The 13,997-nt window shown below is 27.6% G+C and overlaps 1 protein-coding gene across 1 annotated transcript; it reads left to right on the top strand.

The window, feature by feature from the left end:
- The first annotated feature begins 10,845 nt into the window (after positions 1-10,845).
- Positions 10,846-11,367, top strand: LOC136079152 (zinc finger MYM-type protein 5-like). Its single transcript, XM_065794872.1, has one exon. The coding sequence runs from the start codon at positions 10,846-10,848 to the stop codon at positions 11,365-11,367; it is 522 nt and encodes a 173-aa protein (XP_065650944.1).
- Positions 11,368-13,997: the final 2,630 nt, after the last annotated feature.

The following is a 13,997-nucleotide window of genomic DNA, read 5'->3' as shown; positions in this document are numbered from 1 at the left end:
ACAGAAACTAGCAAAAAACATACCAGTAGATGTTATAATGCTAGATTTTGCGAAAGCATTTGATACCGTGCCACACAAGCGACTTTTATTAAAGTTGAATGCTTATGGAATAAAAGGAAAATTTTTGAACTGGATTGAGGCATTTCTGAATAATCGAAATCAAAGAGTTGTCCAGGGTGAAGCGGTGTCAACATGGAAAAAAGTATCAAGTGGCGTTCTACAGGGATCCATTCTGGGGCCATTCCTTTTCATAGCATACATAAATGACTTGCCAAAAAAAATCAAAAATATGGTGAAAATATATGCAGACGACACTAAAATCTTATCAGCTGTATATTCAATTGAGGACGCCAAATTAGTTCAAAGAGATTTAAATATTATAGAAGATTGGCCAGGAAAATGGTTAATCAAACTGAATGAAAGTAAATGTGTAGTTATGCAATATGGAAAAAACAACATAAATTTTAATTACACAGTAAATGGGTCAAAAATTAATAATTCTACGCATGAACGTGATCTTGGTGTAAATTTTGATACATCACTGAAATGGAAGAAACACATAGTAGCGTGTTCATCAAAAGCTAATGCAATAATGGGAATGATAAAAAACACTTTTGTGTTTTTTATCATTCCCATTTTGGATCAGCATCTTCTCAAGCAACTATATACTACTTTTGTTAGACCTCTGATTGAATTTGCAGCGCTAGTTTGGTCACCAAACTGCAAAGGTGACATTGAAATATTAGAAAGGGTGCAACACAGAGTGACAAGGATGATAAAGAACTTAAGAAGCTTGCTGTATGAAGAACATTGTCAGAAAGAAGGAAGAGAGGAGATCTAATATTCAAATATTTAAGATTTTTAACGAGATTGAAGCAGTAGACCTTTTAAACAAACCAGTATTTTCAAAATCATGCAGAGGTCACAGCAGAAAATACAGCAGAGAGCAAACCAAGTTTGTGCCACGATATGAATTTATCATAAATAGAACTGTGAATTTGTGGAACAAATTGCCATTGGAAGTAGTCATGTCGGGAAATGTAAACATTTTCAAAAACAGTTTGGACAAGTTTTTGGCATTAAAAAAATAACTTAGAACTAACTATGTATATATTTTTTTTTAATTTGTTCATTATTATCTTTAGTAAATTTTTGTATATTTTTAGTCAGTTAAAAACTCACTTTGACAGTCAAAACCTGTCAAAGTGAGTTTTTAACTCACTCGCTGTTAACACAGGTACAGTTTTAAATACTACTACTACTACTACTACTACTACTACTACTACTACTACTACTACTACTACTACTACTACTACTACTACTACTACTACTACTACTACTACTACTACTACTACTACTACTACTACTACTACTACTACTACTACTACTACTACTACTACTACTACTACTACTACTACTACTACTAATACATGTTAAAAACCTCAGCAACTGTTACGAATACATATTTTTGACGCTACACGTGCATGTTAATGTTAGCATTTCTAAACTGTTACTAACGGTCCGAAAAAAACGCGGGTTAACTTTAAAATCAACCAATGAAAACACTGGTAATTTATATATTATGAGAAATCTAAATAAAAAGGGGAGGGGAGGACTAATTAACTGAAAGATTTCTATAAAGTAAAAAATTAGAATAGCAATGAAAACTTGATAAAATATTCAAATTGTTTATATAAAATTGCACCAAATGGTAAATAAATTTTATTTAAATAATTTTTTTTTGCCAAAGTAAAAAAATTTTATTTTCGCTTATTTTAATAGCCGGTTCGCACGAACCATAGAATTTACATCTAACTTTTCGCACGAACCGGTGCGAACCGGTAGGAAAGCATCCCTATATATATATATATATATATATATATATATATATATATATATATATATATATATATATATATATATATATATATATATATATATATATATTTATATATATATATATATATATATATATATATATATATATTATATATATATATTTATATGTATAAATATATATATATATATATAAATATATATATATATATATATACTATATATATATATATATATTTATATGTATAAATATATATATATATATTTATATGTATATATATATATATATATATATATATATATGTATATATATATATATATATATATATATATATATATGTATATATATATATATATATATATATATATATATGTATATATATATATATATATATATATATATATATATATATATATATATATATAAAAATATATATATATATATATACACGAGGTTTACTTTAAGTAAACCAATAATGTTATATAATTATTTACTTTTGTTCGATATTTCACTTATACTAAATATTTAAATATATAAAGTTTTAAGCATGAAAACCAATTTTATATATGAAATATTATATACGAAAATCAATATAATTACATTGGTTTTCATAACAAATGACATATGTAAACATTATTATTGGTTATATTATGTTATATGGTCACTTCAATTGAAGCAAATATATATAAAGTTTTACTTTTACTTATTTAGATATTTTACTTTTATCAAATGTTTAGAAAGTTTTAAGCATGAAAACCAATATTATATAGTTATTAAATATCATTAACAATTTATATGAATATTTTGATACAACTATCCTATGATAGTTGTATCGAAAGGTTCACTAAATAATTAAAACTAAATTGATATTAGATCCAAGTCATATTCTTCTATAAGGCATCGTATACATGCCAGAGTTCAAGCTCACTTGGAAGACATTTAAAATTCAAGTGCCAAAAATGAAGACGATGTTCAAATTCATAGTACTTTATCAGTTGAACAATATACTTACTAATACATTACATGTAGATATAATTAAGGAAGTCTATTTTGATAGAGAAAATAATTTTCATGAACCTGGTGAAATTGTTGATGTATTTGACATTAATCAATTTCTACATTATAATTTTATGCTGAATGAAAAAGTTAATAATCATCCATCTTCAAATGAATGACAGTGGTAGTGTGGAATCAAAATCTGAATCTGACAATTTTCCAGATACTGATGAAAATGACACTAATGATAACGAATGACTGCTTGTTGTTGAAATTGCACGTTGGGCTATTGAAGAAAATATTTCTCAAAAGTCAATAAAATCTCTCTTACATATACTTCAACCGCATCATTCTTTTTTGCCCCTTGATCCCAGAATTTTATTGTCAACACCAAGATATGTGAGTTATGAACAGTTGAGTAGTGGTGGTATATATCATTATTTCGGTATTGCTTGCAAAAAGTGTTAAAAACTGAACAAAGTTTTGTCAATCTATCAGAATGTTCTCAATTATCAATGCAATGCAATATTGATGGTTTGCCAATATTTAAAAGTATTGGTTTACAGCTGTGGCCAATTCTTGGTTTGTTAAAACAACCAAGTTACACTAGTAAGCCTTTTCTAATTGGATTGTATGCTGGATATAACAAACCTTTTAATCTTATTGAATTTTTGAACTCATTTGTAACTGAAGCATCTCAATTGGAAAAGAATGGAATAAATGAAGAAAAATCTTTATCAATTTCAAATTCATATTTTTGTTTGCGATGCTCCTGCACGATCATTTTTAAAAAGTACAAAGCCGTATAGTGGTTATTATAGCTGTGATCGTTGCATTCAATCAGGCAAACATATAGGAAGAATGACATTTCCAGAAGGAAATAGTCCTCTTTGAACTAATGAAGCATTTAATGATATGTTGTATGAAGATCATTATAAAAATAATATTAAATCACCTCTAACACAGTTGTCTATTGGCATGGTAACCAACTTTGTCTTAGATTACATGCATCTGGTTTGTTTAGGTGTCATGAGAAAGTTATTACAGTTTTGGGTTAAAGGTCCTTTAAAAACTAGATTATCTGCACAACAAGTCATGAAAACAAGTGAACACCAGAAGTTGTTACATAGTTCGATACCAAAAGATTTTGCATGTAAACCACGTTCCCTTACTGAACTAGATCGTTGGAAGGCAACTGAATTTTGTTTGTTTTTGTTGTATACTGGTCCATTAGTTCCTAAATGCAATATTCATCCTATTTTGTTCAAACAATTTTTGCTTCTTCGTGTAGCTATTTCATGTCTTGTTAGCAGTAAGCTTTGTCAAAATATGTGCGACTTTGCTCAAAAATCGTTGACAATATTTGTACAACATTCACTGAAATTATATAGATCAGAGTTTGTTACTTACAATGTTCACTGCCTAATTCATTTACCAGATGATGTTTCTCGGTTTGGTGCGTTAGATGAAATTAGCGCTTTCCCTTTTAAAAATTACTCACAAAGTGTTAAAGAACTTATAAGAAAACAGTCATTACCACTTGAGCAAGTTATAAGACGAGTTTCAAAAAAAATGCTAATCTCTGTCTCTAAGAAACATACAAAAAAAGATTACCCTATATGTAAATATGAACATAACAACGGTCCAATAATATGGCTTTAGTTGTTTAACGGCATTCAATATAAGAATATTGAACTTCAATCATTTATGTTTTTATTAACACAAAATAATAATTGTGTACTTCTGAATACTTTCAAAGTTGGAATCCTTGAAAACATAATTTAAAAAAATTTTGATGTATTTATAGCTGTAAAGTTATTTTGCAATGTGAACTCGTTTTATGAATATCCTTTAGACTTAAAAATGTTAAAAATGTTCAAAGTGTCTCAAGTTGAAGATATTATTTATATATATAGCATAAATGATGTAGTTTTAAAATGTGTGTGTTTACCTATCAATGATAGTGAACACCTCATTATTTCTCTTTTATAAAAAAAATATTAAATTGACAAGTTATTTTTTATAGTATAAATGTATTGGGTGAGAGCAAAGTTTTTTTTTTTTTTTTCCTTATATACCTTTTCAAGGCCAAAGGGGACCAATACAGTCTAGGAGGCTACTCCTTTATTTTTTGTTGTTGTTGTTAATCGTGGTACAACTGACTCTCAGCTATGTACCTCCGAAACACGAACTGTAACGAGCAAGTGCGCTGTGTGGAGAAACTAAGTTGGGCGCAGTACGTTCTACACAAAAAAGACCTAAAAAGTTAACTATTGAATACGAAGACCTTCCTGAGCCCCCTGTTTTTTCAAATTCACACTTGGTTTATAACACTCAAGAATATAAGGCTAGCAAATCAAGTGGTCTGTCAAGCATTTTGTCAACATTATCAAAACCTCATGGAAAATCACATTTTAAAGAATCTCCATTGTGCTCTGCAGATGAACAACTGTATTTAGCTGCAACGCGTACATTTTTAATTTATTTAAATGAACATTTTATTAAATCAGAATAATAGATTACTTATATATCACATTATAGATTACATAATAGATTTTTAGATTAGTTTGAAAGATTATACTGAATTTTTATTACAAATTATTTGTCTCAATGGTTCTAATATTATTTTTTAGCTGTGGAACAGAAACTAATTCTTCTTCTTGAAGAAATTAAAGCGCAAGGAGACGAGCTTAAGGAACAAGGAGAAGAGACCATAAACCTGTTACAGCACCTTGAAAGTACAAATGAGGGAGATTTTGTATGAAGATTACCTTTTCAATTGCCAACAAAAACTGTTGAACAGTTTAATCTTATTAATGATCAAGCTGAAGAAAGCGACATTAAAGGTAGACTGGTAAACTCTATGTATTAATGAACTTATTTTAATTAAGTTATTATTAAAATTATTCATGAGAGGTATAGAACCTAATTCAATTTTTTTATATATATATTTATGTATTTTATAATAAATTGTTTCTAAAGAAATATTAAAATTAATATTGTTACAATCCTTAATAAAAATGTTTTATTAAGGAAACTTGTTTTCAAAGCATTATGATAACTAAAGTTACCTTATATCCTTTAAATACCTCATTTCTTTATATTACTTTATAAAGACAAGATTTCTTGGATTGGTTGGTGGGCTCAATGTAAAGTCAATTACCAGAGCAGTGTTATCTCGTCTATTGATCACAGATGTTGCAAAGTTATGCAATTGGAAAGGAAAAGGAAATAAGATTGCATTCAGCAAAATGCAACTTTATGCAGTTGTTTGTGGTTAAATTACTTATTTTATATTTGTAATATATAAAATATATTTGTGGTAAAATTACTTAATTTATATTAAATTATTTAGCACACACACACACACACACACATATATATATATATATATATATATATATATATATATATATATATATATATATATATATATATATATAAATATATATATATATATATATATATATATATATATATTAATATATATATATATATATATATATATATATATATATATTAATATATATATATAAATATATATATATATATAAATATATATATATATATATATATATATATATATTAACATATATATATATATATTAATATATATATATATATATATATATATATATATATATATATATATATATATATATATATATATATGTATATATATATATATATATATATATGTATATATTAATATATATAAATATATATAAATGTATATATATATATATATATATATATATATATATATATATATATATATATATATATATATATATATATATATATATATATATATATATATATATATATATATATATATATATATATATATATATATTGTTGTTTTATGTCAAGATGCAGTTAGAAGAAATCCAGCAACAAGTGGAGCAACAGATAACGAGATAGGTATTGTTTGTCGGGACTGGTTTAAGCATGCAAGTGATCGAGATGGAGGAAGACAATATAATAAAAGCAAGATCTTTAATAAAAGCCAACATTCGACAGTTTTCCATACCCGAAATCAATTTTGAAGCAACAGATTACACAGAGTTAATTGATTGGCAAAAATGCAAACTTACTGAACCTCCGGTTACAACTTGCATCTCAGATGAATGTCTTACAGAAATGGTAACAAATGGCCATGTCCCAGAAGTCCAACGTTACTGAGGCTTCTGTTGAAGTGTGTGGTTATGATAGCAGAGATGGATAAATTTGAGCAAGACTTGCTTCACGGCAAATAATGCCTTCCTTCAACACTAAAAGTCAATTTCAGACAAAAAAAATTGTGTTTGATGCTTAAACAATGAACAATATTGTCATATTTTGTTCAGTTTCCAGTACTTAAAACTTAAATTTTTAAGTGAAAGATTTTTTCTATTTCTTCTTTTAATTGTTTAACTGTTTCAATTATTTAATTTCTTATGATAATAAGTAATATAAATAAGTGTTATAACTTTTTAAAAAAAACAATAATTGAAAAAATGTGTTTTTGTTCAAAATTAGCTCCCCTGGCGGCAACTGAAGACATCACAATTTTTTCTTGAAATTTTGCCCTATTAATAAATGACTCTTTGTGTCATTTTTCCACTCTATTACAACTTTGATGTGTAAGGGATTTGCGCACTTTTGTTGTCAAAAAACTCGAGAAAAATAAAATAATTGTTTTTTTTTGTCAAAATTCCGCCCCCTGGTGGCAACTGAAGACATCAAAATTTTTTCACAAAAATTTGCATAATTAATCACTGCCTGGTTACACAACTTTTCCGCACTATTACAACTTGATATTAAAAAAATTTTTTTTTTGATACACCCTAATAAATATCACGAATTATCTAACAGTTATATACCTAAAAAGCTTCATAAATATATAGCTTTAAAACCTTGGATTGATAAAAAAAATGAAGACTGAAATCAGACATAAAACAACCTTATGGAATAAATTAATATTTACTAAACCTAAGTCACCCATTTTGGTTCAACAATACAATACAATGTTGAGGTTAAAACGTATTAAAAACGAAAATATAATAAATGAAACATCAAAAAAAGATTCAAAATTATTTTACAGTTATGTTAATTCTAATAAAAAAGGAGGAATAGCTTCGATGTCTGATGAATATAATAAAACTGAAGCAAATAGAGAATCTGTAGGAAATATTTTAAACAATAGTTTTAATTCAGTTTTTGTTAATGAAGATAGACATAACATACCAAACATGCAGCAGAAGGCTAAAATTATTTTAGAAGTAGATATAAGCAATATAATAGCTTGCCATACTATTGAAAATAAATTTAAAAAGTTAGATGTTTACAAAGTTGTTGGAGTAGATGGGATAAGCTCATCTCTTAAATAAATGTCGTTGTACTCTCTGTGAAACATTAAATTTAATATAATAAAAATTATTGAAAGAGAAACAATTATCTGAACTCTGAAATTCAGCAAATATAAACCTGATTTTTAAAAAACAAACAATCCATCTAATTACAGGCCAATCTCATTGACCTCTATCCCTTGTTAAATTTTGGAATCAATCATTCAAGATAAAATTATGGATTATCTAACAAAAAATAGCTTTTTAAATGAAAATCAGCATGGGTTTAGAAAGAATGAAGGCTGCACTGCAAACTTACTGAAAACTCGTGATATCATAATAGATACACTTGAAAATGGCCACACATTTGATATGTTATTACTAGATTTTTGAAAAGTACCACATTCTCGTTTGATCACTAAACTTCAACAATATGATATAGTGAGAAATTACCTAAGATGGATAGAATACTTTTTAATTAACAGAAAACAGAGAGTGGTCCTAGGCGACACTATCTTAGATTGGCTACCAGTTATCAGTGGTGTACCGCAGGTATCAGTTTTAGGACCATTGCTGTTTTTGATTTTCATAAAAGAATTTGCCAGTTCAAGTCAAAAACCCTATCAAACTTTAAGCTGATGATAGTAAAATAATAAACGTTATAAAAAATCCGAATGATTCAATAGGCCTTCAAAAAGATATAAATAATATAAGTTATAAAGATATAAATAATATGGTATTGTCATCTATCTGGCTCACAATACTTAAAAATGAAAAATGCAAAGTTATGCATATTGGGAAATATAGTCCGAATGCTACATTTATTTTAATTACAATTATACATTGTGTAACACAAAAGTTGAATTTGGTTTAGGTATAGTGGTTCAATCGGATCTAAAATGGCACTAACAAGTTGATTCAGTAACTAGCAAACAGAATGTTAGGTATTATAAAGAGAACATTTAAATATTTAGACGTAAACATAGTAAAAAAAGTTCTATACAAGATTCATATGTCCACATCTTGAGTTTGCGGTTCATGCATGGTCTCCATTCCTACAACAAGATATAGACAAAATTGAGATGATCCAAAAAAAAGGCAACCAAGCTAGCTCAGTTGAAAAAAAAATGTTATAGATATAAAATTCTGTACTTTTTTTGCCTTCCCAAAATCCTAATTTTGACATATTTTAGGCTGAACTTGAAAACAATTGTATCAAATTTAGCAGCACTCAGCATTGTTTTTATCTTTTTTTTTTTTTTATTAAATTGTGTGATTATGTGAAAGGATCATGTTTTTTTGCAGGCAAGAGCAATTTTCACAATTATTTGTTTTTAACCTACCCTTATATATATATATATATATATATATATATATATATATATATATATATATATATATATATATATATATATATATATATATATATATATATATATATATATATATATATATATATATATATATATATATATATATATATTAGTAATTCAAGTTCCAATATTCAAATCTGTCCGAGTTATTTAAATTATCTACCGGTAATATTCGATAGCAACACTACAAAAGCAATAGCAACATTTATATTATTAGTTTTGAATTTGTCAAATGTTTTTTTCTGCAAATAAACAGGATTGCAATAACAATTATAATGACAATGTATAATGTTCCAAAAATTGCAACATAATCAAAAATAAACGCGGAGAAAGAAAAGTCATCAATGCTCCAGCAGAAAAGCTTGAAGATTGAACACTGTCTACAAATGTCAAAACATTTGAGTTTACCATTTTAGCATGTGTTTTTACATAATACACATCTGTATTTATAGGCAGGTGCGTAGCTACCATATAGCAAGAGTAGGCACAGCCTAAGAGAACATCGACAACGGGGCCCAAACATCGACATTACTCAAAATTTATAAATAGAAATTGAGATGTTGAATTTTGCAATAGAGCTCGCAAGTTTTTTTTTTTAATTTGAATTTTTGTTATCTAAGTAACGTTTGAAATATTTCGCGCTAAAATATTTATAAACTATTGTAGCTCAAAGAGAATATTTAAAGAGTATAGATTTGTGTTTAATTAAGTCATCCTTTTTTATATTTGTGAACTTCTACGTTGTTTATTTAGTTTATAAATATTAAACCCGTTTTAAAAAACGGGTTTAATATATATAATATTTAGAGGTCTTTAAAATGGATTATTATGTCAAAATATACCTATGTGTTAACGTCAAGAACATTGTTTGAACTCAATTTATTTATTGGATTGCCTCAACAATACGTGTTTCTGACATTTATAAAATTTGTGTATTTTTTTTTTAGGGGTAAAAAATTAATTCAAAAAAATAATAAAACTTTTATATATATTGATTTCACCAGTTTTCGGAATTTATAAGTGTAAGACCCTTTTTTATCATGGCGGAATCTCCACCTAAATTTAAAAGTAACGCTGAAAAGCGTAAAATTTGAAAGGAAAAAGAAAAAGAGTTGCAAAAATTGTCCAAGCTTAATATATTTAAAAAAAAAAGTAAAAATGATGTTCACCAATCTGATAATATAGATTCTGCGGATATAAATGAATTTTTGAAAATTGAAGAATCGCAGACTACTGATACTGCTACTAAAATGCAATACAAATTGAAGAAGCAAATCAAGAAACAGCAGTAGAAACTAATATTCACTCTATGGCACTAACTAATGATTTGGGTAAATATTTAAATCAAATTATATCTGATGACGAAAAACGTTTATTAGTACGTATTCCACCGCATCGACCAAAAGGACCATTTCCCAAAGATTATAATCAACAGAACAGGAGTTTTAGTGAAACTTATTTTTACTACACATCAAAATATGGTCCAGTTCCACGTATTTGGCTATGTTATTCCATATTTTTAGAAGCTGTCTACTGTGAGCCATGCTGGTTATTTTCAAACCAAAATAGCCAATGGAAAACTGGTCTGAAAGATTGGAAAAAGTTATCTACACGTATAACTTCTCATGCCTCTTCACAAGCTCATGTTAATGCTTGTGCAATATATGAACTATGGAAAACTAATCAGACAATTGATGAAACACAGGAGGAACAGTTACGTTATAAAGCATCCTTTTGGAAAATGGCATTAGAGCGTTTAATTCGTATAACGCGTATGCTCGACAAAAATAGCCTTTCGCGGCTATCGAGAAGGATTTACGCAAGATTATAACGGAAATTTTTTGTCACAAGTAGAACTACTTGCTCATTATGATGATGTGATGAAACAAATTATTACAATGCCTTCCGGATCCATTACGTATCTTAGTCTAGATATACAAAATAAATTAATAACAATTTTGGGAGTAAGAATATTGGAAGAACTAACTACGAAAATCAATACATCCCCATTTTATTCTTTAATGTTAGATACGACACAAGATATCACTAAGAAAAATCAATTGAGAATTGTTGTAAGACATGTACACATAGATCGCAGTGAAAACGAAAAAGCGACACATTTTAATATTATTGAAACCTTCTTAGGATTTTTTGAATTAACGGATCATTCAGCCAAAGGAATTACTGATGAAGTTCTGCGTATATTTAGTGAATTAAATATTACAATTGAAAAGTGCTATGGTCAAGGTTATGATGGTGCCAGTGTTATGAGTGGAATTTACTATGGACTACAGTCTAAAATTAAACAAATGTAACCAAATGCTGAATATGTCCACTGTAACAGTCACAACTTAAATTTAGTTGTTAATGATAGCGTATCTGGCTGCCATGATGTAATGTCATTTTATACCACACTTCAAAATATATGTTTTTTCTTTGGAAACAGTATCAATCGGTGGAATCTGCTGTCGCAGTTTTCTGGGGAATAGGAAAAAACTTTAAAAAAACTTAACCCTACGCGTTGGTCAGGGAGAATACAATCTATAGCAGCTATTAAAGTTTGTTTCGTTGAAATTTTAAAAGCAGTTACAAAAATAATACTGCAATCAAATAAGGTGGACGAAAGAAATGAAGCAGCCAATATTAAAAAGCAAATCGAAAATTTTGAGTTTCTATTTATTACTGTATTTTTATTCAAAATTATGAATGAAATCAATTATGTATCTAAAATTTTACAAAAAAAGATGTGGATTTAAGTACGGCAGTTTCTGCATTAGAAAATTTAAATATTAAACTAAAAATATTTTGAGACTCGTATGAAGAATTTAAAATGGAAGCTAAAGTGCTAGCAAACTTGTGGAAAGTTGATCCGCGTTTTACATGTAAACGACGAAGATTTGTTAAACGTAATTTTGATGAATTATCATCAGATTATCGTTTTAGTAATAGTGAAGAAATATTCAAGGTATATATTTTTTATTATACACTTGACAAAATAATAGTCCAGATCGATAAACGTTACACCGGAATGAGAACTATCAACCATTATTTTGGATTTCTTGAACCTAAGAATATATCAACGATGTCGCAACAAAATATGGTAAAAGCTTGTGATACACTTTGCAGCAAATATGCAGAAGTATTTACATTCAACCTAGCTAATCAATTTGTCCAATTTACTACATTATTAAAATTAGATTTAAACCACACAATGACAATTAACCAGCTAGCTGAAATAATGACAACCAAATATAGTGTATTGGAAAGTGATTTTTCCGAAATTTACATGACAGTTCTTTTATTTTTCACATTATCCGTGACGGTTGCAAGTGTGGAGTGAAGTTTTAATAAATTAAAAATAATTATAGATTACAAAGGAAATGCAACCACTCAAAGCAGACTACATCATCTTGCATTACTAGTCATAGAGCATAAAACAGCATCAACAATTGATGTTAAAGAAGTTGTGAATATCTTTGCAAATGCAAAAGCTAGAAAAAAAAGTGTTTTAATATTATGTACTTGGTAAATGTTTTTCATACTGTGTTCTTTTCTGTAATAATAATAAACTACCGAGTTTATAATATATTTACTGAATTTACTTTTTTCATAAAATAAATTTACCTTAAGGGGGCCCCTCAGGGGATCTTGCCTATGAGCCCGAAACTTTTAGCTACGCTACTAGTTATAGGTGAACCTGCATAACTTGTCATGTACACAATACTCATTAAATGTTCAAAGCTTTGTTGTCGAGAATATATGAAAGAATAATAAAACCTGTGCTAACAACCTTTTATGTAGATAAGAAACAATACAGGAAAATGGATAGAGCTTTGAGGTATCTGAGATATTGCTAGAAAAGAATAAGAGCGTTGGCTTTCGAGAATGACTTTAGTTAGGCGGTTTAAAATAATTGATTTGATTATCTCATAAATTTTTACAGATACACCATAAAAAGCAAACTTATGACAAAGAATAGCAGGCTAAACTTTATCAACCGGAAAAAGAGAAGATCGGAAACCATATTGATTTTACACAATCAGTTATTTGACTCAAGATGGATGTTAGAAACGTATTTATCAAAGACCTAGCTAGTAATAGAGAAAAGACTGATTTGAAAATAGTTAAAGGGTTTAGAAGTGATTTGAATATCTGACAATTGGTTAACCTGTTTAATTGGAAAGGCAGAAGGAGTATGGTTACTCAAAAACCAATCTTGAAGGATATGGCCATACTTATTCTGCCAAATCAGTTCTATTAGTAAAAGATTTAAGACTTATTATAGATACTGTTCCAGATTTTCCAAAGTCTCTAGAATCAAACTTCTAAGATAAGATATGAGATTTAGTAAACTGAGAATTAAGCTTCGTGTCGGACAGCACCTTTTTAAGTTGACTTCTTGCAATAATATACAGACGTTATAAATAGATATACCAGGTTCAAAAAAAGATGAAAACCAGG

This window comes from Hydra vulgaris, chromosome 04, assembly GCF_038396675.1.
Source record: "Hydra vulgaris chromosome 04, alternate assembly HydraT2T_AEP".
Lineage (NCBI taxonomy): Eukaryota > Metazoa > Cnidaria > Hydrozoa > Anthoathecata > Hydridae > Hydra > Hydra vulgaris.
Note: the sequence above shows the minus strand (reverse complement) of the source record. Positions and strands in the feature narration are given on the sequence as shown.